The 26,946-nt window shown below is 40.5% G+C and overlaps 1 protein-coding gene across 2 annotated transcripts in view; it reads right to left on the bottom strand.

Annotated features, from left to right (window-relative positions):
- The window catches only part of SH3PXD2B (SH3 and PX domains 2B), a 318,808-nt gene that overhangs the window by 3,934 nt on the left and 287,928 nt on the right, over window positions 1-26,946 (bottom strand). Inside the window, exons 6-13 of one of the 2 annotated variants that reach the window (XM_073575221.1) lie at window positions 21,569-21,594; window positions 18,195-18,329; window positions 15,209-15,313; window positions 14,709-14,792; window positions 11,403-11,520; window positions 9,035-9,234; window positions 7,619-7,668; window positions 5,332-5,457 (exon numbers count right to left, since the gene is read on the bottom strand). In XM_073575221.1, coding sequence (XP_073431322.1) covers window positions 5,332-5,457; window positions 7,619-7,668; window positions 9,035-9,234; window positions 11,403-11,520; window positions 14,709-14,792; window positions 15,209-15,313; window positions 18,195-18,329; window positions 21,569-21,594 — 844 coding nt within the window. The remainder of the gene's footprint in view (window positions 1-5,331; window positions 5,458-7,618; window positions 7,669-9,034; window positions 9,235-11,402; window positions 11,521-14,708; window positions 14,793-15,208; window positions 15,314-18,194; window positions 18,330-21,568; window positions 21,595-26,946) is intronic. The other variant, XM_073575222.1, reaches the window with a different exon arrangement.

The following is a 26,946-nucleotide window of genomic DNA, read 5'->3' as shown; positions in this document are numbered from 1 at the left end:
GAAGACAAATTTAATTTCTCCTCTTCTGTGTTAGTTACCTGTCTCACACTAGTAACTGCCCCTTCATGTAAAATAAGCTCTGGAGGCAGAGTTATCTTATAGCCTGGAAGAAGTCATTTACATATAGGAAAAAAGTCGATTTCTTTGGAATAAAACATCAGATCACAGATATCAAGGCATCATTTTATTCAGCTTCCTATGACCTACATGCCCATATAGATGGCTCAGGAAGGTTCAGCCTACTGACAGATTCCCTTTAACCCCTTTACCCCCAAGGGTGGTTTGCATGTTAATTACAAGGCCAATTTTTACAATTCTGACCACTGTCCCTCTATGAGGTAATAACTCTGGAAGGCTTCCATGGATCCTGGTGATTCTGGCAATGTTTTCTTGTGACATATTGTACTTCATGATAGTCATAAAATTTTTTTGATATGACTTGCTTTGTGCAAAAAAAAGGAAATTTGGCGAAAATTTCACAATTTTACAACATTGAATTTTCTTGCCCTTAAATCACAGAGATATGTTACACAAAATACTTAAGTAACATTTCCCACATGTTTATTTACATCAGCACAATTTTGGAACCAAAATTTTTTTTTTGTTAGGAAGTTATAAGGGTTAAAATATAAACAGCGATTTCTCATTTTTACAACTTCATTTTATTTTACGGACCACATCACATTTGAAGTCACTTTGAGACATCTATATGATAGAAAATACCCACAAGTGACACCATTCTAAAAACAGCACACCTCAAGGTGCTCAAACCACATTCAAGACGTTTATTAACGCTTCAGGTGCTTCACAGGAATTTTTGGAATGTTTAAAAAAAATGAACATTTAACTTTTTTTTCACAAAAATTTACTTCGGATCCATTTTTTTTAATTTTACCAAGGGTAACAGGAGAAATTGGACCCCAAAAGTTGTTGTACAATTTGTTCTCAGTACGCTGATACCACATAAATGCAGGTAAACCACTGTTTGGGCGCATGGCAGAGTTCGGAGGGGAAGGAGCGCCGTTTGACTTTTCGATGCAAAATTGGCTGGAATTGAGATCGGACGCCGTGTTGCGTTTGGAGAGCCCCTGATGGGCCTAGACAGTGGAAACCCCCCACAAATGACCCCATTTTGGAAAGTAGACCCCCTAAGTCAGGGTTCCCCAACTCCGGTCCTCAAGGCCCACCAACAGGTCATGTTTTCAGGATTTCCTTAGTATGGCCCAGGTGATAAGTCCAATACAAGGGAAATCCTGAAAACACGACCTGTTGGTGGGCCTTGAGGACCGGAGTTGGGGAACCCTGCCCTAAGTAACTTATCTAGATGTGTGGTGAGCACTTTGAACCCCCACGTGTTTCACAGAAGTTTATAACGTAGAGCCGTAAAAATAAAAAATCCTACTTTATTTACAACAATTATCTTTTCGCCCCCAAATTTTTATTTTCCCAAGGGTAACAGGAGAAATTGGACCCCAAAAGTTGTGCAATTTGTCCTGAGTATGCTGATACCCCATATGTGGGGGTAAATCCCTGTTTGGACGCACAGCAGAGTTTGGAAGGGAAGGAGCACCGTTTGACTTTTTCAAGGCAGAATTGGCTGGAATTAAGATCGGATGCCATGTTGCGTTTGAAGAGCCCCTGATGTGCCTAAACAGTGGAAACCCCACAATTCTAACTCAAACCCTAACCCCAACACACCCCTAATCCCAACCCTAACCATAACCCTAACCACAAACCTAATCCTAACACACCTCTAACCCTAATCCCAACCGTAACTGTAATCCAAACCCTAACCCCAACTCTAGCCCCAACCCTAACTTTAGCCCCAACCCTAACTTTAGCACTAACCCTAGCATTAGCCCAACTCACTTTAGACCAAATCTAACCCTAATGGGAAAATGGAAATAAATACATTTTTTTTATTTTATTATTTTTCCCTAACTAAGGGGGTGAAAAGAGTGGTTTGATTTACTGTTTTTTATTTTTATTTTGATCACTGTGATAGGGTCTATCACAGTGATCAAAATGAACCAATAGGGTAAAAATCTCCTACTGTTGCTGGGTGCCGGCCGGCAGATCTCGGCGGGTGCACTGCGCATGCACCCGCCATTTTCTCCCGAAAGAAGAAGCCGGCGGCCTGGGGGACTTCAGTGGGGGACCTGCAGGGACAACCGAGGTACCGGGGAACCCTATTTCTCTCTCCTGTGATGTGCGATCACATCAGAGGAGAGAGAAATTAAATGGAAAATCAGACTTTTTTTTGCGGTTAATAACGGCAATTGCATCATCGGGGTCGGTAAAAACTGACCCGAATCATGTTCTCTGGGGTCTCGGCTACCCTCGCCAGCTGAGACCCCGGAGAAATTCCGACGCTGGTGGGTGCTATAATCTTAAACCTCAATGCCGTTAAAAAGCGGAGCTGTGGTTTAAGTACCCTTACCTGCCACCGTTAAAAGGCGTATCGGCGGTTGTTAAGGGGTTAAAAATAACTCATCATTCTCCCATGCTCGCGCCGATCACCGAGACAGTGTCCAGCACCCGGCGCCGGGGAACAGCGCTTACTGAAACTTCTTCCCTGGCGCCCATCCGTGTGGTACTGATGCGGCACACACATGCCACACGTGTGCCGCAAGTATTACACACACGGACACCGACATCTCCAGTACTGGAAATATCAGGATGTGTGAAAGAGGCGTTATAGCGGGTTTTTATGTTTGGCTGCTGTCACACGCTAAAAGACTCTTTTTATTGCAAAAAATAGTTTTTGCATCACTACATTTTGAGAGCTATAATTTTTCCAAATTTTGGCCCACAGAGTCATGTGAGGTCTTGTTCTTTGTGGAACGAGCTGACATTTTTATTGGTATAATTTTCGGGCACGTGACATTTTTTAATCACTTTCTATTCCAATTTTTGGGAGACAGAATGAGCACAAACCAGCAATTCATGAATTTCTTTTAGGGGGGGGGTTATACCGTTCGTGTGTGGTAAAGTTGATAGGGCAGTTTTATTCTTCGGGTTAGTACGATTACAGCGATACCTCATTTATATCAATTTTTATGTTTTGGCGCTTTTATATAATAAAAACTATTTTATAGAAAAAATTATTATTTTTGCATCGCTTTATTCTGACAGCTATGACTTTATTTTTTCGCTGAAGCATTGTTTTTTGCCTTTTTTATGGTGTTCACTAAAGGGGTTAACTAGTGGTACTTGTTGTAATGGTGTTATGTGTGTACTTTTATTGTTTAGATTTTTTTTTCATTCAAATATTTATTTAATGATAGAATAAATATTGATTTTTTTTATTTATTATTTTTAAAAAAAATATATTTTTACAATTATTTAAATTATTTTTTTTACTTCATTCTAAGTTTTACACTTTGTCCCACTATGGGACAATCATTTTTTGCAGGTTGATCGCTTCTATAGCATGCAGATGAAGCTGCATCTGAATGCTATAGAAGCTCTCAGCGCTGCACTCAGTGCCAACACTGACCTGAGAGACTTCCTGACATGCACTACTGCGCCATTACAGGAAATTCCTTAGCTCTGATGACCCGGATGTCATCATGACGACATTGGGTTCCCATGGCAGCGATCGGGAGCCAGCGTCACGCCGCAGGGTCTTCAATCCAATGGCAGAGGGGCTGTCAGCCCTCTGCCTGCTCCCGGAATGCTGCGATGATGTTTGATCGCAGTATTCTGGGGAGATAAAGTGTCGGGAGCGGTCTGTGACCGCTCCAGGGACTTAGTGCGGGTGTCAGCTGTGAAAATCAGCTGACCCCCGGCCGTGATCGGCCGCACACCACGCGTGTGCGCGGCTGATCGCTATGACATACTATACTGTCCATGGTCAAATTGTGCCGGGTCACATGGACACTATATCGCCTGATGGCAGAAAAGTGGTTAAAAATACAAAGCGTTTACAATGGAGTCTTTATTGATAGAAGTGGGAAAACTCTGCCTCAGCATTTTGTGGGAAGGGATTCTTTGAGGCACCAGTGTCTCAAAAAGGTTTTGGGCCTCCAGAAAGAGGGATATGAATGTGTTAGAATGTGTTTTTTTCCACTATATATAGTAGACACACCAGCCCTCTGGAAAATTGATCAACATCAATAGTCAAGAAATGGAAAAAAGATCTGTAGAACACTTGGACAATGGAGTAGAAGTGAAGACTATTGACTTTTGTACATAAAATCATGATCTACTCTAAGTGGCAGGAAACCAATTCTAAACTATTGACCAGATGGTGCAGAGTTCCTACTGTGACCCACAAACTCTGCCCTGTTTCTTCTCTATAATAATGATTTACTGAACACGGCTATGGCGCATCTTCCACTATGAAAATCCCCAACTTCTCCAACTACTATTCAACAATATGCATGTATCGATGAGATTCATCGACTATCAATCAGATCCATAAAACAGAAATCCTTACCTCATGGAATCAAAATAAAAAATATCTACAGTTGACAAAGCATGGGTCTACTAGATTCAGTTTACTTGCTCCCTAGAGTATGACAGGTTTTTGGATGCCAAGGCCAACTACAAGGTCTGATCCTCCATGCTGTCTTGGCATTCATTATCATTATTTCCATACCCCTACCTCCTCAGTATCCCTTCCCTCATTCTCCCGGCTCTTTTACATACCTAAGATTTAAGGTACTGTCACACTAAGAGATATCGCTAGCAATATCGCTATAACTTGTGACGTTATAGCGATATTGCTAGCGATATCGCTATGTGTGCTACTTACCTACAACCCGCTCCCCCACTGGTGATCGCTGATCGCGTGAGAACAAGCTGGACCGTTTCTCGTCGGGAGCTTCCTGCGGCGCTTCTTGCTGTGATGACGAGCGACGCGTGGAGCCGGGCGGGAGGACGCAGGATCGCCTGGTGTTACAGGTAAGTAGCGACCCCCGTCCCCAGCGATGTCGCTGGTGAGATCTGCCTGTGTGGCAGCTCACTAGCGACCACTTAGCGATGCACCAGCGATCCTGACCGCGTCATATCACTGGTCGGGATCGCTGGTACATCGCTAAGTGTGACAGTACCTTTAGTGCCATTGTTTTCACATAGCAGACTATTTACCCTACCTTTAGGAAATATTCTTGACTCACAGTGAATATTGCAGAATCTGGTCATACTAACATCTACCTATTATCTCTTTTATTTTGTTCTGTTCTGTAATATGTTGGCACATGAATGCATGCAGACTTTATATACCTTTAGAATGGGTTATCTTTTAGGCTACTGAAAGTACTTTGTTATCTCTATATTGTAAACGTAATAAAAAGAAAATTTGGGAAAAAAATCTATAACTCTTACCTCAACTTTTAGTCCTGCCTGGAAACTGATGCCATCATGAATGGTGGTCTGGAAGTCTGCAATGGTGTAATACTCTTCTTCAACGTGTGGAGGAGTAGGAGGTTTAGGGAGATTTAGTCCCCGTGGCTGAAGTATTTCCATCAGAAGAAAACAAAACCATGCAAAAGAAACCATAGTAAAGATAATACAATTAGCATATGAATGTACTATATACACTTGAGAAAAAAATAATAATCTGATACTGGGGACTCCTCATTTTAACACATTATTGTGTAATAAACATTCTTGTAAAAATAATTCAATTAACAGGTAATGAGATTTTGACATTAAGGTGACATTTTCCCTTTTTTTTGGAGTTGCTGGTAGCTGCATTGGAAAGCTCTTGGGACTTCTGTTCTTTTTTTTAAACAAAAGCAAAAAAAAAAATACATGACACAAGTATTGTAAAAATAGGCAAATGGAAAGCAACCAGTTTTGTTTTTTTCCTTGTGAATTTGGCCTAAAACTGCTAACATATTTAACCACCTTTAACCAGTTCAAGACCAGGCCATTTACCATCCTGATCAGAAGAGTTTCGGGTTTTTGTTAGTGTAGTATACAGACCTATAATGTTTTTACCCATACAGACATTCAAATAATTTTTGAACCTTAGGGCTTAACGTTATTTTCATACTCTTTTTTAATTTATTTTTTCTAACAATACTGGCTGATATGGATTTGCAAGATAACAAGATACGTATCAGTTTTACAGACTTTTTCAGTTGTATGATGATCAGACAGGACCACCAAAATACATCCTAAAATGTGTTACCCTTTCCATAACAGTTGGTAGGGTTTTTTTGGACAGGGCAGAACTAGTAACAAACAGTAATTAGGATTGGCCATGGCTTTTCTTTATTTGTTTATTTTTTTCCTTCTCTTTAATTATTTTCTATTAATTTATTTCACACATTGTGCCCCCTATATAGGTCACAAGAGACATTTGAGGGGGCATTTCAACATTTAAATACTTTTTTTTTTTTTGCTAAATCTGATTTCCCAGTTAGGGCTCATACTCATCTGTGAGCAAAACAGACGCGTGCAATCTGATAAAAAAAATTGGATTGTACACTGACCAATGTTACCCTATGATTCTCTGCTCATCAGCGATTTTTTCTCTGAGCTAAAATCAGACTGAGAAAAAAACAGCAGCATGTTGCGATTGCCCTCATATCTCGGACGAGACTCACCAATGCAAATCAATGGGTGAGAGAAAAAAAAATTGCACGGCACTCGGACTACGCGAGTGCCGTCCGATTTTAACAAACCCATGTCCTTGAAAACCCGACATTTTAGCAGCTGCATACAGTAAAATCACAGTGTGACCTGACAAAATAGAATAGATAGAATAGATACATACACCTAGAACAGATAGATATAAAGATGCCAGTGAGATATCTAATTAGTACAGTGCTTGTGTAGATTACTTTATATGTATTTAAGTAATTAATCAATAAATGGCGTGGCTTCCCCTGATATTTTATTAACCAGCAGAGGGAAAGCAGACAGCTGGGTATGAGCTCTAAGAAAGGAATTCAGCCTCCTGGCTGCATAGCAGAACTAATCAAAATATCCTATCATCCAGCAGAAACTGCTCCTTCTTGCACTCAATGATCACATGATCACTGGAACTGGAGGGGGAAGCACTGTCAGTATTTGTACACGCATTTTTTCTGCAAAAAAAAAAAATCAGCTTTTTACTGTACCAGCAAAGTGAATTCGATTTCTGAAATCTCATGCACGTGCTGCTTATTTTTCCCTTGCAGATTTGAAGCCATTTCTGATGCAGTATGTCAATTCTTTTAGCATTTTTTAAATGTTTTTCACCTATTTAAATGAATGAGGGAAAAAAAACCATCAAAAACTGACACGAAAGGCAAAAATGTGTATATTTTAAGCAACGTTTTAACACCTACACTCCAGCATTTACAGCAAATTTTTCTCCTGCAAATACTTAGTATTTGCACATATCCTTAGAAGTGTGTTTAGAAGTGCGTAGGTCAAGAGGCAGAACCCCACATGTCCTGCCTAAAAGCACTCGTGGAGTGAAGTACAGATTTTATAGAAAGTCACTGATCTGCACAGAATTAAAAGGACCTACATATAATATGTAAAAGAATATCTGAAATATCTAAAAACATTTTGTTGGTGTTTGAGAGTAGACAATGGGTTAATAGAAAATAGAAAAAAAAAATTTGATTATGTAGTAAGTTAAGACTGGTCATTTTACAGACAAACAAAAACTTACGATGGTAAGGTCCCGTCGGGGTGGTGGTCTCTGTCTCATTATGGGGGATTCTGTTGGAAGAAAAAGCTGATGTTAAAATGTATACTACAGGACACATTACAGTTTTATGTTAACTACATTTCTGAAGCCTCTACAGGGGAGCACACAAAAGGCATTTGACAATTCCAAAAATTCTCTTTCAGTACACAAGATCCTTTATCCCTTAAACTAAATAGCCACACGTAGTTCTCATCCTATAAAAACAAACTAGGACAGTCATCTACAGTAAATTTAGATTTGCATTGGTCAGAAAATCCATCCCACAATTACTCTAATGTCTACACGTATATAAAAGAAACTAAAAAGAAGACAACTACAGGTAATTCATGCATTTAATAAGGATGGATAATGGGTACGCGTCAAATGGTATCTTGATTCAGAAGGAATGGCATGCTCATATCCAGGATCCTTCCCCTTCTTCAAGATTGCATGGACCGATTTTCCCACTAGGACCTTTTGTTGACTGTTCTAATTTTCAATATAACAACTAGAATACAGATATCGATTAACCATACTGACTGATCTGGAAGCGATGTTAGATGCATGATCGCTTTTTTCTTTTAGGCAAACTGGTTTGAAAGATTGAAAGCAGCTTATAATCCAAAACGTAATTCCAATATAAATGACCGCACACAGAGTAAGCCAAAAATATCAAATAAGTGTTACTCCATAAATAATAATCTAACAAATGTACCTAAACAATAAGTGAAGTATACAACTACACAAAAAAGTAAAAAGCAAAATCAAGCAGCAATGAAAGCAAGGGGAGGTTGATGAGAGACACAAAATAATGAAGATATAAATGCAATAAAAAGAGTAGGCGTAGATGGCAGAATATTGCCAAGAAAACTGACTTAATCAAAACGCACGTCAGGGTCTCAGAGGCAGGTAGATGTGGTGACACATTCTATTTTATTTTAGCGTATGTCTGACTATAATAATAATAATAACAATTTTATTTCTAAGGCCGGGATCACACATGCGAGGAATACGGCCGAGTCTTGCATGTTAATACCCGGCACTCGGATCGGAGCGTGGGGCCGCATAGCAATACATGGAGCTGCACGCCCTGCTCCTGAGTGCCGGCGGCAGTGACGGGTATTAAAATGCGAGACTCGGCCGTATTCCTCACATGTGTGATCCCGGCCTTATTATTATTATTATAGTCAGACATACCCTAAAATATAATAGAATGTGTCACCACATCTACCTACCTCTGAGACCCTGACGTGCGTTTTGATTAAGTCAATTTTCTTGGCAATATTCTGACTATAATGCATATTTATCTCCTTACTACTTTACTACTAAGTAGACCACAATTTGAAGACAAAAAAGGGAAAAGTTTAATTGAATCTTTATATTATTACAGATTCTTACTTCTTTTAAAATCTGTGAATGGAAGCTGGCGACTTGGAGTCTCTCTATCCCGACCAGAATAGTTCTGCTGCCTAGAGATCCCATCCAAATCCAGAGCACTGGAATTGGCACTGGATCCTGATGCCAGCTTTTGAGAGAGTAAATCTCCGCTCATTTTCTTCAAATAGGATGCGGGGGCCCAGCCCTCTGTTCCTTTATATCTGTAGCAAGACAAACAATTAATGATGTCTATTTGTCATTCAACTCAACAAATGTATCTAGTATTAAACATGATATTGTCAAGCCCTCTAAAAGGTTTCTACTGTGAATCATGCAAGGGAACTATAGTGGCCTTTCCTCAAGCCTTCTATGGTAACTAAGAGACTTTAAAATGAAAAGATAAAAATAAAAAATTACAGACAAACATGAAAAATTACATTGTGTCTTTGCGCGTTCTCTCACGTGATCTCTGACGTGATCTCTCCCACACTCACAATGAACTTGCCTGATCTGATTAATCAAACATGGATTTATTTAAATAAAAAGAGGGGAATAAATTATTGCCAGTCATGTCTGTCCACACTTATCTATGGGGGGGCAAATATCTGGGACAATAGGGCGGTTTCCTTATACCACAATTCCTCCGTCACTGCTTCTCGATAATCAATCTGAGCATTTTCTAGGCATCTGCAATCAGAGAAGGCTACTATAAAACACACAACATGGTATTTAATTCTGAGCAGCTTTCTGGGCTGCAGTTTCTCCCAGAAGTCATTTCTTGAACAGCCCTGACAATGAGACATACACTGTAAGTAAGCATATCATCATTTCTAGGCATATTTCCAACTCCGCGTTGTATAAACTTGAATGTTTATTGGATGAAGCAGATCAGTATTTGTAATAGGGTGGGAGAGGCCTAAGGACATGACACCCTTTATCAAGGTATGCAGAATTACTAGGCAGCCTCTTTTCCTCAAGCAAAATGGCCGGAAAAAAAAACAAAACATTTTTTATCTGACTCTTGAGATTGCAAAGTTATTGAAGCGTGATCACAGAACCATGAAAAATTTTGTTGCAAATAGTCAACAGTGCTCAGAGACATGGCCGAGGTAAGGGAGGCTGAAACCCAACCATCACATTCAAGAGTTATTGCCACATTAAATGACATCCAGTATGTCAAATTGTCATCATGTTGTTCAGCTGATTGGCCACTGCTGTGACCATTTTTAGGTCAATTTCCCTGGGGGCGTCTCATAATCCTCTCTTGGAGGTCTACAACAATAACAGGTATCCGAACATCTGGTTGGCCATACTTTTTTTTCCTTTGGCCACTTCCATAACACATTATGTATACTACTCTTTGCTGTAAGTGGAAGATATGGAAGATGACCAGCAGTGATTTTTTTAGGATGAGCCTGTGCATACACAGGCCTCCACTATCACAATTCTTTGTGGGGTCAGACGGCATGTTGGACATAGCACTCTTACCCCCCACAAAGAGTAGCCCTCTACTAACGAGGAAGGATCTAATGGCCCTTGTTTATACCTTAGGGTCCCGTCACACATAGCGATCTCGCTAGCGAAATCGCTGCTGAGTCACAAGTTTTGTGACACAACAGCGATCTCACCAGCGAGATCGCTGTGTGTGGCAGCAAACAGCGACCGGCCCCCCTGCCGGTATCGCTGATCGCTCTTGGAAAGCCCTGGACATTTCTTTGATCGCTGGTCTCCCGCTGGCCATCACGCATCGCTGCGTGTGACAGGCGGGAGAACAGTGATCAGCTGGTAACTAAGGTACACATCGGGTATCTAAGGGACGTGCGTCCCTTAGATACCCGATGTGTACCTTAGTTACCAGCGCGCTGATGCAGGGAGCTGGTAACTAAGGTACACATCGGGTTTCTAAGTGACGCACGTCCCTTAGATACCCGATGTGTACCTTAGTTACCAGCGCGCTGATGCAGGGAGCTGGTAACTAAGGTACACATCGGGTTTCTAAGTGACGCACGTCCCTTAGATACCCGATGTGTACCTTAGTTACCAGCTCCCTGCATCAGCGCGCTGGTAACTCAGGTACACAGCGACGTCGCGGACTCTGCGTCACTGGTGAAGCGGTCTGTTTGACAGCTCACCAGCGATCCTGACACGTTGATATCGTTGTCGGGATCGCTGGTGAGTCGCTATGTGTGACGGGGCCTTTACACTCATGTGGTAAAATGACAGGGGAGATCTGACTATGTTGCATTGGGCAGCAAAAGAAGTTTTACTGTAGGTCAGTTTTGATGTACGAGACCCGATAAGTATTATTCGGTACAAGGGACACAGGGATCTCTGTTTTTGTGCTCCAATATTTTATGAACAGCTGTACAATGTACTTTAATATACTTACCTAATTTTCCACCATCCCTCAAGATTCTTTTGAATGACTTCTACGATGGCACCTTTATCCAGAGTGATTTCGTCTTGATCTCGTGCAGTGTAAGGATAGATAACACTGTATTTCTCTTCTGTTCATACAAAAAAAAAGTGAAGAAATATAATTATTAGCACACTTAAACCATGGCTTGATTCAATATTCTTTAACGTTGCTTCCTGCATTTAGTAATCTTGAGCTTATTTATGTCCTCACAAAAAGGAATGATTCTTGTGACTACAGTGGAAAATATTAGGCACTAGATCCGTAGAGGTCTGAATTTTCATTTCTGTAGCATAAAATACTATTAAAGGATATTTACAAAATTGGATCCAAAACACAGACAGGGGTGTTTATACCCTAAGGCTATGTTCACACGTTGCACTCTCATTGCTTTCCTGTGGGTGAAAGAATGCTACAAAAAAGCTGAAGAAACGCTGAAAAAAGTGACAAGCTGCAGATTTTAAAAAAATACAGATTTCGGAAATCTCGTAGCTTTTGGTGGTAATGTTAAAAAAAAGCAGCTTTTAATTTGCAAAAATAAAATGCAGCAAAAATGCAAACATGTGAAAAAGCCTTTTACTGTCTACTGTCAGTCTCGTGGTGTCATGGCCTATATCTGGTGCAGTGAGGAACCTGAATGGAATAGGTCATAAGAAATCATTAAAGGCGAAAAATAATTTACAGATAGCATAAAAGCAAATGTAAAGACAGGCTAAAAATGCAATGGACAAGCTGCAAAGTCAAATCTGCAGGTTTGATATGGGTTTCATTGGCTTTCAAATAGCATATTTGGGGCCTCATGAACAGATCCAATGTAATTGTAGTCTAGAATCTAAAAAAGGATGATGTTGGACTTCTCAGTCACCATGGTGTATGCTGAAAGGTAATGCTGTATTCCAATAGTATGGATGAATACATATACTGTAGTACATGGATGAGGTGACATATCCTACGATACATATGTATTTACTTAAACAGTAACCATTACTTTAATTTTCTTTTTTCCAGAAATCAGTAGTACACGTGAAAATGAGAAACTTTGTAAAATATTGGTTTACAGGAAAGAGAAATCTGCTAATTTCTCCTCCTGAACAGATCTTTCATTCTCCAAACTCTCAATTCACAGGTAAAATCTGTATTCAGTGAAAAGAGTCTTTCCAATTAATCAGACAGGAGATGATAATTGGTGCTCATAAAGATCTATGGAGAACTGTAACTTGTTTCAGGAGAACTTGCAGCAGGAGATCTGTGTTTGCTTCTAGCTCACCCCGCGCTCTTCTCCATATAATCTTATAAACCCCCACTATCACCTCCTTTCTCAGTAATGGGGAAACATGTCTTCCTGAAAACAGATTTTACCCACCAATTGAGAGGGGAAGAAGCAGATTTCTCTGATAAGATATATTACAAAGGTTCTCATTTTCAAGTGTACTTACTTACGAAATAAAAGTTAACACAACGGTTACTCTTAAAGTATTTGTTTGAAGGTCACATGTCAGCATGATTTTGTAATGTAAAGATATGGCTGTAATGGTGCTGTAATACTGATTATATACAGCTCTGGCAAAAATTAAGAGACCACTTCCAAATGTTCAGTTTGTCTGATTTTCTCTTTATAGGTATATTTTTGAGTAAAATGTAAATTGTTCTTTTAGTCTATAAACTTCTGACAACATGTCTCCGAATCTCCAAGCAATAAATGTTGTTGTTTTTCTGACAGAGAAAAATGGTCAAATTTTTTTTAAAAGCCCAGTGCTTTCTGACCTCAAATAATGCAAAGAAAACAAGTTCATAATCATTTAGAAACAACAATACTAATGTTTTAACTCAGGAAGAGTTCAGAAATCAATATTTTGTGGAATAACCAAGATTTTTAAAAACAGCTTTCATACTTCTTGGCATGCTTTCCACCAGTCTTTCACACTGCTTCTGGCGCAAAAATTTAGGCAGTTCTTCTTTGTTTGATGGCTTGTGACTATCCATCATCCTCTTGATTACATTCCAGAGGTTTTCAATGGGGTTCAGGTCTGGAGATGAGCTGCCCATGACAGGGTTTTGATGTGGTGGTCTCTTCATTTCTGTCAGAGCTGTAGATTCCTTTGGTGAAGAAATACGCTTTGCTGATCTCCTTTATTCAGCATTTGAAACTTACTACTACGGTAATTCGATTTTGGTGCACAGGGGCGGGAACGTGCATGGAGTCTTATCCTACCTGTTTGATCCCCCAGCCCTCCACATTACAACGGTCTATGAATGACAGGTCACTGCTGAGATTTCATACAGAGGAGGCAGGCAGGGGTCACAGACAGGGAGGAGAAGACCCAGTGCACAGTCGAGCCCCTGTACACCAACATCTGCTTAGCACAAAGCTTCAAATGGTGACAAAAGAAGAACCACAAGCAGATTTCTTAATGAAAAGTATCAATGTAGTAAGTATTACATAGAAGGAAAGTTCTGCTCCAGCTGCTATTAAAATCTTCTTTAATGAAAAACCATTAAAACATACAATGGTGAAGACTCTCCATATAACCACACCACAACAGAGATGACAGGCTACGCGTTTCGACCAGACGGTCTTTGTCAAAGCCATGGCTTTGACAAAGACCGTCTGGTCGAAACGCGTAGCCTGTCATCTCTGTTGTGGTGTGGTTATATGGAGAGTCTTCACCATTGTATGTTTTAATGGTTTTTCATTAAAGAAGATTTTAATAGCAGCTGGAGCAGAACTTTCCTTCTATGGTCTATGACGTTGGTCCGCACGGAGCTCCGAGTTTCTGCGCTTGATCTCTGGTGAGCTGGCTATTTCTTTCTATTTAGTAAGTATTATAGCACCATCACCGCCATCTTTATTTCACATAACAAAATCAAGCTGACAGGTTCTCTTTAAGTATTTGCATAAGTATGTTTTTTTTAGCTACATCAATCCAATACAGTTGCTTAAGGCCACATTCACACGTTCAGTATGTGGTCAGTATTATACCCCTGAACAGTAAGAGGAAAAGTCTAATAGAAACCCGTCACCACTTCTGGATTTATCACCCACTCCTGGTTTTGGCTTACACATACTGAGGTAAAATACTGACCAAATACTGAACGTGTGAACGTGGCCTTAAATGCATAGCCTTTACTGTAAGAATCATGCCTCTGGCATGCATATTAACATTTAATTTGGAAGCAAAACATTTACATGCAAGACATACAACCACCAGCGGTAGGATCTCATGCAACAAAATCAAACACAGACAGCAATCGCAGACAAGAAAACAAGCCTCTCTGCACCTCGTCCCCATCCACTGGTGTACAAGTCCCCAAGTGTCCTTCGGCGGCCGACGTGCCTAGGTAAGGACCAATATCTCCATGGGGCTGGAGCACGTTGAGAAGCAGGAAGTGACAAAACAAGAAATGAGGAGCTGTCAGGTTTTTCCAAATATCTCTTTTTAACAGCTAGGTACTTTTAGGAATCGGAGCAGACTGTCCTATTACCACCACTTCCTGCTGTAAAAAGGTGTAATTGGGCGATTTTTTATGGAATTACTAGAAATACAACATATATATACATAATACACAGACTAGTATGACGTTATTAGACAGAACATGACACCGACAATGATATATACACACATGAAAAGAGGTTTTGGAGAAAACAGGTTTTAGATGAGAAAAGTCTTTTCCTTATATCTGGAAAAGTCAGGGTTTTTGGTCTACAGGACCATGCATTGGCATATTCTTATTCTGTAGTGGGTGTTAGCCAGGATAAAGTGACACTTTATTCTTTTTACCTTCTTCGGGCTGAATAGTAAAGTCTTCCTGTCCTCCATCTTGAGCCTCTAGGCAAGTAGCAGGTACCCATCCTTGCTCATCTGCAGTACTCACAAACCACCAGCCTGGAATCAATGTATAGGGTACATTCTATAAAGATCAAAATAGATTGGGCCTAGAAAAAGAACGGCACTTCTAAACTATAACAGAATCCGAAGAGATACCAGAAGCTTAATGCCATAAAATGAATAAACTTTATTACGACATATTAGAATGAAATCAAATTGAGATACACATCCATGAACTGCCCACGATGCCTGTATCCCCAAAATAAGCACCAAATATGCATTAGTCAAAATTACACAAAAATATTAAAAAGCAAAATGCCATGTATAGGGAAATTAAAGGCTATGCCCACAGTTATTAAAGAAGTTGCATCAAATATTTGGTTGTTCTGTCACAGAACAACCCCCTTGGAAGAAGCTCATGCGAAACACGCGTCAGGGAACTGCACTGCCCTACTCAGGTCATATGCCTTTTTCTATTCACTTTGTGTCTTTTGTGCTTTTATGATTCTTTTTTTCGGTATCTGTGATTGGTGCCTCAGTGGAGACTCTGTGGGTATTGATATGACTTCAGCAATCATTCATGCACTTTTTCACTTTATCCTATTAAATCTCCTTGCAGTGAACATTGCTGCACCATAACAGGCATCTATTGGGCATCCCCATGTTGGTGTATTTCAGGATTTTGAAGCAGCATGTTTTGATGTACTACGGCATTTTGCACTACTGCTTATATTTTACTTACCCATGGGTGTATCCATGTAAGCAGTTGCTTCATACTTGTTGGATGATACTTACTCTAAAGGTAAAACTTGATGCAACTTCTTTAATAACTGTGGGCTTAGCCTTTAATTTCATTATACATGGTATTTTGCCTTTAATATTTCTGTGGTTTCGATTAATGCATATTTGGTGCTTATTTTGGGTATACAGGCCTGGTGGGCAGTTTATGGATGTGTATCTCTCTTAATTTGATTTTATTCTTATATGTCGTAATAAAGTTTATTCATTTTATGGTATTAAGCTTCTGCTATCTCTTCGGATTTTCTCTCCTATATTCTATAAAGGCCATCCTTGCTTAATAAGTCCCAACTACTTATTATGCTGCACAAATGGTTTTTACACATGGTGCGTATCCAACGTAATGATTTATAAGAAGCAATGGCAGAAAAAATGCTACAAATCCAAACAGAAAAAGCTTTAATTACCTTAAAGAGGTTGTCAATGTCACAACATGCCCTGTATAAATATCTACTTTTAAGCTCTACCCACTTTTGTCACTTGCCTTGTATATAAATGCCTTACTGTTCTCCCTATACAGCTAATCCGTATATCTGTTTTTCTGCATTATTTTCTGTGATGCCCCATTTGAGTCCCAGTATTCACTGGGGATTTTCAAACAGGACATAATTAAGAGGATGGCCCTGCAGTCACTTCTCTGAAGCTTCCATCACCCCCACCAAAACAGTATGTTATTAGGGGGCCGCACCGGGTGGACTTGCCACAGCTTCTTTAATAACTACCCCTGATGACATCCCAAATCAATCACAGTGAAAGAAGCAGAGAGAAGTGACCGCAGCGTCGTCCCTACAGCTTCTCTGCCCTGAAACAGATCGTCAGAGGGCAATGGTGATAAAAGCAGAGAGAAGGCAAAAGGTAGGCTCTCACCACGCTTGCTTGTAGTTGGAATGCTGAAGGACCTAAAGCCAGTGGGTGCCGAATCCTGCTGGTGGAGCACCGTAAAACCACACGTAACGGGAAGTTGAACAGGGCAAGCATCCGGTAAAATATATTATCCTTCATTCAAAAATTCTCAAAACAAGTGGATCCATTCCAGATGCATTTCTGTTACAAAAGGGTATTTTATTTCACCAGATGATTGTATCTTGCAAATTTCCTTTTTCTGAATGCAGGGAAAGTGAACTTACCACTGCCCCCCAATGACATTCTGTTTCAGGGGGGTGATCGAAGCTGTGAAAAATTTTTGGGGGAAAATCCAACAACCGCAAAAGTAATCAAACATCACATTTATTGGTAGATTAAAACATGAAAAAGAAAAATTTAAAAACCATGATAGTATAACGGTCGACGCGTTTTGAGCTACACTTGCTCTTAATCATGACCTTCAGGTTTGATCCATGGTGATTGGAGCTGCCTGCAGGGCTGTCCTCTTGATACCATCCGTATAATAATCTCCAGTAAATGCTGGAACTCGAACAGAACATCATAGGAAGTAAGGTAAGAAAACTGATCTAAAGGTTGCTGTATAGGGAGAATAGTAGGGAATGATCAAATAAATACAATTGCAAAAGTGGTTAGGGCTTAAAGAGATATTTATACAGGGTATTTTATGTATCGGACAACCCCTTCAACATTGCTTTTCACTATAGATAAGTACAGTGGCTGTGTTAATGTCAGCTTTTATTTCTGTTTTAATGATCTGTCTTTTCAACGGGTTTTATTTTTCCTAAAATGTCATCAGTTTGTATCAGTTCCCTCGTCTAACCGTTGTTTGGATGGTCAAAATAAAGTTGGTTTTACAGCTTTGTGTCCATTGAAAAAAGGGCTAGCAGACAGAATAGACACTTCCTTTTTAAAACATTAATGGGGTTGTCCACTACAAGACCTCAAAAACAAAATTACATGTGAGCCTCCTTACTTCATGGTCTGTGGAATGAAAATTATTGCCAGGTGGTGTAGGATAAAAGAGGAGTTAATATTTTATTTCATGGTGGTCTACAGTAGCATGGGAGTTAATACCTGTGGTCCGGGAGCTAGGTTCTTAGCCTGCGGTACAAGTACTCCAGGAGGTATATGACATGTCCTCATGCTATGCTTATAATAATGTGCAGGGAATTCATTGCTTTAGGGATAATTAGGGGGTTAACATACACCAGTCTATGTCAGTTGTACACATCATGTCCTCTGAACACTTGCTCACCAGACTCATTTTTCTCAATGATGTCTACCACTTGGCCAACACGCAAGGTGATTTCTGTGCTCTCCTGTTTATCGTATGCGGCAACCACAACATACTGATCCAAGACTAAGGGGTCAGCCGATGTAGAGTCTGCACCTAACCAAAAAGAGAATATACAGATCTGTAAATCACAAGTTCGTACTTAGCGTATCAACGAAGAGAGTAAAAAAATAGATTAAAAAAGCTGATAAACTGGACAGCCTTCCTTACAACTTACAGGTGTCGTCTCATTTCCCATAAAAAGAACATTTACAGATCGCCATAGATTTCCTTAATTAGTATACTCTAAGCAACATCGGCTTGTAAAAAACTTGTGCTAAACATGTAATTCTAATGTTATAATAATCACAGCTAGAGGGCGCCACAACACAAGAAGTGCCATTACAAGTACGCCAGAAAGCAGTGTACAGGACCCAAAATATAGCCTTAGTCGCATTGCCCACGTATGGCTTTACAAGCTCTATACAGTATGAGTACTCTCTGCTGAACACTACATCAGCTTTCTGTTGGCATCCCTAAAATTAATGTTCTATTGGGAATCCCACAGCAGATCCCCAAACAGATCTATTCACTTCAATTAAGCTGACAGCGGCACTGTGAACACTGCAGTAGTCGTCATTTTCACATAAGCACAAAAATGTTGCAGGCCATGATTTTGTGCATGTTTGAAAAAAACAGATACCGCCATCACAGAGTCCAGTACTGTAAATGCCTCCATCGGGGCTCTGTTGTGGGATTCTTGCTTGAATCCTGTTTTTCAGGGATTCGGGCAGAAGCCTGATGTAGTGCGGAGAACACGCCAGTGAGGGTAGTGTGAACCTAACCTAAAGCATAACAGGCTGAAATAACAGGGTCACTGGCCGAACCACGCTGCCTGTGGCTTGGGCAGCATGGATCGGCTGGTAGGTTCCCTGTAATTACCCAAGGCATTGTCTAGTACTGATATTAAATACCTTCAATACATGCAGGTTTTCTAGGCATGGCCAGACCTGTTACCTGTGCTGTCTTTCTTGTCACTTTGACAATCAGTTTTAATCATATCCATTGGAACATCCAGTTGTCAATTTAGGAGGAATAACAGAGGAACAGCAGAATACAGAAAAATCCAACGTTTATAAAAAAATAAATAAAAAAAAACTGCGCCATTTTCTGAGACCTGTAGCGTCTCCATTTTTCGGGATCTGAGACTGGGTGAGACCTTATATTTTTTGCGCACCAAGCTCATGTTTTTATTGATACCACTTTGGTGTAGATACGATGTAATGTTGTGGCGACCAAAAAAATGAAATTCTGCCATTTTAATTATTTTTCTCATTACGCCGCTGAAAGATCGGATAAATTCTTTTTACAGTTAGGTCCATATATATTTGGACAGAGACAACATTTTTCTAATCTTGGTTCTAGACATTACCACAATGAATTTTAAACAAAACAATTCATATGCAGTTGAAGTTCAGACTTTCAGCTTTCATTTGAGGGTATCCACATTAAAATTGGATGAAGGGTTTAGGAGTTTCAGCTCCTTAACATGTGCCACCCTGTTTTTAAAAGGGACCAAAAGTAATTGGACAATTGACGCCAAGGCTATTTCATGGACCGGTGTGGGCAATCCCTTCGTTATGTCATTCTCAATTAAGCAGATAAAAGGCCTGGAGTTGATTTGAGGTGTGGTGCTTGCATTTGGAAGGTTTTGCTGTGAAGGAAACAGACGGTCACAGGAGCTCTCCATGCAGGTGAAACAAGCCATCCTTAAGCTGCAAAAACAGAAAAAACCCATCCGAGAAATTGCTACAACATTAGGAGTGGCAACATCTACAGTTTGGTACATCCTGAGAAAGAAAGAAAGCACTGGTGAACTCATCAATGCAAAAAGACCTGGGTGCCCACGGAAGACAACAGTGGTGGATGATCGCAGAATAATCTCCATGGTGAAGTCCTTCACAACAGCCAACCAAGTGAACAACACTCTCCAGGAGGTAGGCGTATCAATATCCAAATCTAACATAAAGAGAAGACTGCATGAAAGTAAATACAGAGGGTTCACTGCACGGTGCAAGCCACTAATAAGCATCAAGAATAAAAAGGCTAGACTGGACTTTGCTAAAAAACATCTAAAAAAAGCCAGCACAGTTCTGGAGGAACATTCTTTGGACAGATGAAACCAAGATCAACCTCTACCAGAATGATGGAAAGAGAAAAGTATGGCGAAGGCGTGGTACAGCTCATGACCCAAAGCATACCACATCATCTGTAAAACACGGCGGAGTCAGTGTGATGGCTTGGGCATGCATGGCTGCCAGTGGCACTGGGTCACTAGTGTTTATTGATAATGTGACACCGGACAGAAGCAGCCGAATGAATTCTGAGGTATTCAGAGCCATACTGTGTGCTCAGATCCAGCCAATGCAGCCAAACTGATTGGTCGTCGTTTAATACTACAGATGGACAATGACCCAAAACATAAAGCCAAAGCAACCCAGGAGTTTATTAAAGCAAAGAAGTGGAATATTCTTGAATGGCCAAGTCAGTCACCTGATCAACCCAATTGAGCATGCATTTCACTTCTTAAAGACTAAACTTCAGACAGAAAGGCCCACAAACAAACAGCAACTGAAAACCACCGCAGTGAAGGCCTGGCAGAGCATCAAAAAGGAGGAAACACAGCGTCTGGTGATGTCCATGAGTTCAAGACTTCAGGCAGTCATTGCCAACAAAGGGTTTTCAACCAAGTACTAGAAATGAAAATTTTAGTTACAATTATTTAATCTGTCCAATTACTTTTGGTCCCTTTAAAAACAGGGTGGCACATGTTAAGAAGCTGAAACTCCTAAACCCTTCATCCAATTTTAATGTGGATACCCTCAAATGAAAGCTGAAAGTCTGAACTTCAACTGCATCTGAATTGTTTTGTTTAAAATTCATTGTGGTAATGTCTAGAACCAAAATTAGAAAAATGTTGTCTCTGTACAAATATATATGGACCTAACTGTATATTGATAGCGCGGGCGATTCTGAAAGCAGCGATACCAAATATGTGTATTTTCTATATTTTTTTATTTTGAAAGGGGGGTGATTTGAACATTTGTGTTTTTTTTATATATTTAAAATACATTTTCTACTTTTCACTTGCTTCAATAGTCTCCATAGACGACTTGAAGCTTCTTGATCTGCTGATCGCTTGTGCGACATATAGCAGGGCTGCTATGTGTAGAAGGAATGATCATCTGATATGAATGCCAGCCACTGAGCATTGTCATGCCAACCCATCTAATTACCAAGTGCCAACCCATTACATCTAATACCTCTATTCATATAAATATGTTTAAGAATCTTACCAAGTTTCCTCCGCCCAACTGGTTCTCTAAAGGAGAAGAAAAGAAATCATTTAGCCTTGCACATAGTGATTTTGCCTCGCTGTGCTCTTATATTTAAACCAAACTATAGAAAGTAAAAGAAGTTAGATCTCTGAATGAGATCTGAAATAGATAATGGTACAATTGATTGGCCTCTGTCTCCAAAAAATGGACACAGAATATGACAACAAGATCAAGGACAATTTGTATTCTCTGGGGAAATGAGATGACTATCTAACATAGTCCAAGTATGAGTGCATTACCATACAAACCTTTGACTCTGAGTTAGGCCGGGATCACACTACCGTGTGTGATGCGAGAAACTCGCACAAGTCTCTCGCATCAACACCCAGCGCTACTGCCGGCACTCAGCACCGGAGCTGCAGCTGCATAGAAATACATGCAGCCGCAGCTCCGGTCCTGAGTGCCAGAGGTAGCGCCGGGTGTTGATGCGAGAGACTTGTGCAAGTTTCTCGCATCGCACACGGTAGTGTGATCCAGGCCTCAACGTGTCCATACACATTACATGGACATCCTCCGAACCTGTTTATTTTGGACAACTATCTTATGTGTCACAATCCTCTCACTATGCCAGAAGAGGAAGAAAATAAGGGTCAGGAATGTGGAATTGCAACATAGCTGATGCTTCAGTTATCACAGGAAAGGAGGTTTCACAAGAGGTGTCTGACAGTGATGAATATCTCACCTCAGGCTTAGATCAGAGGTAACTATTAGGGGGGGCAGCAATATCTTTTGGCTGAAGTGTACAGACTATTCCACCTCTGATGCACTGGACAGCAAAGGTGTGACAACCATGGGCTCAAAGGGATAGAGGGCCTGATGGCACAGCACACCTTGATCGAACCACTGGCAGAAGCACAGCACTCGTCACTCCAGATGCACAAACATAGTACAGCAAGAATGCAATTTAGGTTGATATGCTTTTGCTAAGTGTCCCAGCTACTGCCCCTCTACATCTCATTTGTCAGGGCAAGCAATATTGTACAGGGATCAAATACATGTTCAGTACTGCCTCTTCTCTGCATTGGACTTCATCAGGAGTATGTAGACGGCACTAGAAGCAATTCCAGGAGCTTGCTAGCACACAGTTGAACAGTTAAAAGCAGCACCGACTATAAAACTAGTTTTGTGCCTTCATGACTCCCCTCCTAAACCTTCATATTTTATTGTTAGAAATCATATTACCGCATTTTTCGGACTACAAGACTCACTTTTTTATCAAAAAAAAGCCTGGCGACATTTTGTGAAAGCCCGAAGCCCCCACACTTCTATTGCCTCGATACTGTGGCTTCAGTTTCCCAAGATCTTGTTGCCAAGATCTCAATCTGCGCATGGGCGGTCTCCGGCGGCCATTTTCCTGGAGGCCACAGCATCGAGGCAATAGGAGTTCAGGGGCTCACAAAATGTCGCCAGAGCCCCCCACACCACCGAAGCTGCTGCACCAGGCTGGGATGGGAGCGAGATCAACGCCCTGCAGTGTTGGACCACCAGAAGAATCACCTGACTCCTGCTGCCAACAGCGCTGCGGATCCCCCAACACCGGGTAAGCTGAGTTCAGAACTGTAAGACGGACTCCCACTTGACACATTAATTTTTTTTCCCATTTTCCTTCTGAAAATTTGGGGTGCGTCTTATGGTCCGAAGCATCTTATAGCAGGGCTGTGGAGTCGGAGTCGTTGTTCATTTTGGTGGAGTCGGAGTCGGTATAAAATGGACCGACTCCTAAAATATATAATAAATTGGGTACAGTAGTTCAATGCAGAATGTGCTGAATATTTTTTCATAGGAATTTGGTAAAGTTATGAAATGTCCTATAAATGGCTGTTCTATTCCTGATCTAAGGCTACATTCACACACAGCATTTTTGCTGCGTCTTTTAAGGATACATTTTTCATATTCATCACATGCGCTGTGTTGTGTACATGCTGCAGCTGGCAATAAGAGATAGTCTGCAAGAGGGACATGCTGGAAATCTGAATGGAAAAGTGAGGAAATTGGTTATTGCCGCCAGAACCCCTAAAATTGATTCCATCTTCAAGAGACGTGCTGGGAAAGGGGCAATTGTCGAACAAGCCACAGCACTTATTTAATGATTGAGCAATTGCTTGAACTAAAACCATTTCTTATAGATATGGCGAACCCTCAGGTAACCCTAAATGAAGGTCAATGGACACAGGTGGCTGAATTGAAGGAATTGCTTAATCACCCATTTACAGTGACTAAAAAATTACAAGCTGAGGATTTAACTCCTGGCATTTTCATAAGGGAGTGGAAGAACTTGCTATTTTCCCTGTCTCAAAGAGGAGGTTCAATCGCTATGACATTTCTGCTTCAATGAAACGAAGAGAGACACAGCTATTGGAAAATAAAATTTTTCTGGCAGCTGTTTATGTGGACCCAAGTCATCGTATACTGCTTGATGATCAACCGCTTACTAAAGGAAAAGAAGCTCTGACTGAGGTAGCAGTTAGGATGAGTGGCCTACAGGAGGGCTGCCAGGCGCAAAAGGACTTGGGTCCTGACAGTGCTACTGCAGCCATATCTTCATCCTCATCAGATGAGGAGTTTGACTTTGACAAGTATTTGGATGACATGGAGCAGGCAAAGCGTTGCCACAAGGAAAAAGATTTCACTCCGCCTCCTATAGCAAGCAGATTGACCAGATTTCAGCAAAATGTTTCACTTGCTCTCAAGGAAATAGAAAAATTCAACCGTTCATCAAAACTGACTGTGCATGAGGCAATTCCTTTATACCCGGAAATTATTAGAGATGTTGCCCATGTGGTTACGGCTTTGCCTCCAACCCAAGTTAGTGTAGAAAGGTTGTTCTCTAGCCTTAAAATTATTAGGTCAGATTTGAGGTCATCTATGAAGGAGGATCTGATGGAGGCAATTCTATTTCTTAGAACAAATTGATAAACTGCACAAATGTTATTTAGAATCTTTTTGTTGAAAACTGTTTTTGCCACTTACATAGTTTATTACATAGTGTTATATACACTCACTGGCCACTTTATTAGGTACACCTGTCCAACTGTGTGTTAAGACTTAATTTCTAATCAGCCAATCACATGGCGGCAACTCAGTGCATTTAGGCATGTAGACATGGTCAAGACAATCTCCTGCAGTTCAAACCGAGCATCAGTATGGGGAAGAAAGGTGATTTGAGTGCCTTTGAACGTGGCAAGATTGTTGGTGCCAGAAGGGCTGGTCTGAGTATTTCAGAAACTGCTGATCTACTGGGATTTTCACGCACAACCATCTCTAGGGTTTACAGAGAATGGTCCGAAAAAGAAAAAAAATCCAGTGAGCGGCAGTTCTGTGGCCGGAAATGCCTTGTTGATGCCAGAGGTCAGAGGAGAATGGGCATACTGGTTCGAGCTGATAGAAAGGCAACAGTGACTCAAATTGCCACCCGTTACAACCAAGGTAGGCAGAAGAGCATCTCTGAACGCACAGTGCGTCGAACTTTGAGGCAGATGGGCTACAGCAGCAGAAGACCACACTGGGTACCACTCCTCTCAGCTAAGAACAGGCATCTGATGGCTACTTTCAGCAGGATAATGCGCCATGTCATAAAGCTCGAATCATCTCAGATTGGTTTCTTGAACATGACAATGAGTTCACTGTACTCAAATGGCCTCCTCAGTCACCAGATCTCAATCCAATAGAGCATCTTTGGGATGTGGTGGAACGGGAGATTCGCATCAGGGATGTGCAGCCGACAAATCTGCGCCAACTGTGTGATGCCATCATGTCAATATGGTCCAAAATCTCTGAGGAATGCTTCCAGCACCTTGTTGAATCTCTGCCACGAAGAATTGAGGCAGTTCTGAAGGCAAAAGGGGGTCCAACCCGTTACTAGCATGGTGTACCTAATAAAGTGGCCAGTGAGTGTATATATATATATATATATATATATACATACACACAATATATATATATACAGTATGTAATCGATATTACATAGTGTATTACATATTTACAATTTATTACAGTTTTTTGTGTTCTAAAGTTGTATTCCAATAAATATACTGTATATTATGTTCTATCTAAATATCTTGATTATTTTATCATAAAAATGATTAAATGTCTGATGTTCACATTGTACTACAATAAATTTTTCACTTAAATATAAGCAATATATGTGGGAGTCGGAGTCGTGGAGTCGGAGTCTGAGTCGGTGTAAGGGAAATTGAGGAGTCGCAGGTTTGGCTTACCGACTCCACAGCCCTGTCTTATAGTCCAAAAAATACGGTAATTATTAATCATCAGATTCGTCCACACTGGGCACAGCCGTTGACGTCAACTTTTAGGCACTGGTATGACCATAAATTTAAAAGTACCAGAAATATGGACAATACAAGGGACCATAATCCCAAAGATATTGTGGGGAACTCCCTATACAATTAGAAAACACAAAAAAATGCAGTATATTAACTCCAAAATAAATACAAAAGCAGTATGGAAGCCTACCTAAGAATTAAATAAAACACTATGTATGTCGTTTTATATTATTAATAATAATATTATTTATATTATTATTCACTGCTAGCATATATTTAGCAATGCATTTATTGATGCATATTGTCAATTCTCCGCTGATATACGAGAGTGGTTTATTCACTGCTGGTATACAGTTGCATGCAGATACAGTGCTGTGCAAATTAATTGGGACAAAGCATTTTTTTAAGTAGAATCGTAAGTTGGTTACCAGTCAGTGATTCAAACCAGTTTTAACTGCTTTGAAAAGGCACTCACACCTGTTCAAAGCAGTTAAAACTGGTTTGAATCACTGACTGGTAACCAACTTACGATTTTGCTTAAAAAAATGTTTTGTCCCAATTAATTTGAACAGCACTGTATATGTATTTACATGTGCAACCTAAAGTGATGATCAATTTAAGCCACAGAAGGCCATTTTTATTTTATTTATGGATTTTTTAGAAATATTTTGAGGGTTTTTTGTTTGCTTTTAGAAGGGTGTTAAGGTCAATTTTTGCCTCATGGAGCAGTAAACTTACAATTGGCTCCTGCCTTCTCCCCATTGAGAACACATAAATGGTCAACCAAATAAGCAAGTATGTAGGAGCGGGAAAGAACAGGTACCGGCAGAACTGATGTGCTGCCTGTTTGCCCTCCTCCTTTGTATTTTATAGGAGTACATGGAGACACTACTAGAGCAACCCCTTCTTAAACTAAATGTTCGGCGACAATACAATAATAAAGCCTATACTCACATCCCGTGCTGGCGCCGTTCCCGCGGTATGGGCACTTACTCTCCCCAGGGCTGTGACACATGATGCCTGGCACCCAATCAGGGCTGGCGTCACTGTTTC

This window comes from Dendrobates tinctorius, unplaced genomic scaffold (genome assembly GCF_039654945.1).
Source record: "Dendrobates tinctorius isolate UK_male_01 unplaced genomic scaffold, ASM3965494v1 ptg000043l, whole genome shotgun sequence".
Lineage (NCBI taxonomy): Eukaryota > Metazoa > Chordata > Amphibia > Anura > Dendrobatidae > Dendrobates > Dendrobates tinctorius.
The sequence above is the reverse complement of the archived record's forward strand: the minus strand, read 5'-3'. Positions and strand labels throughout refer to the sequence as shown.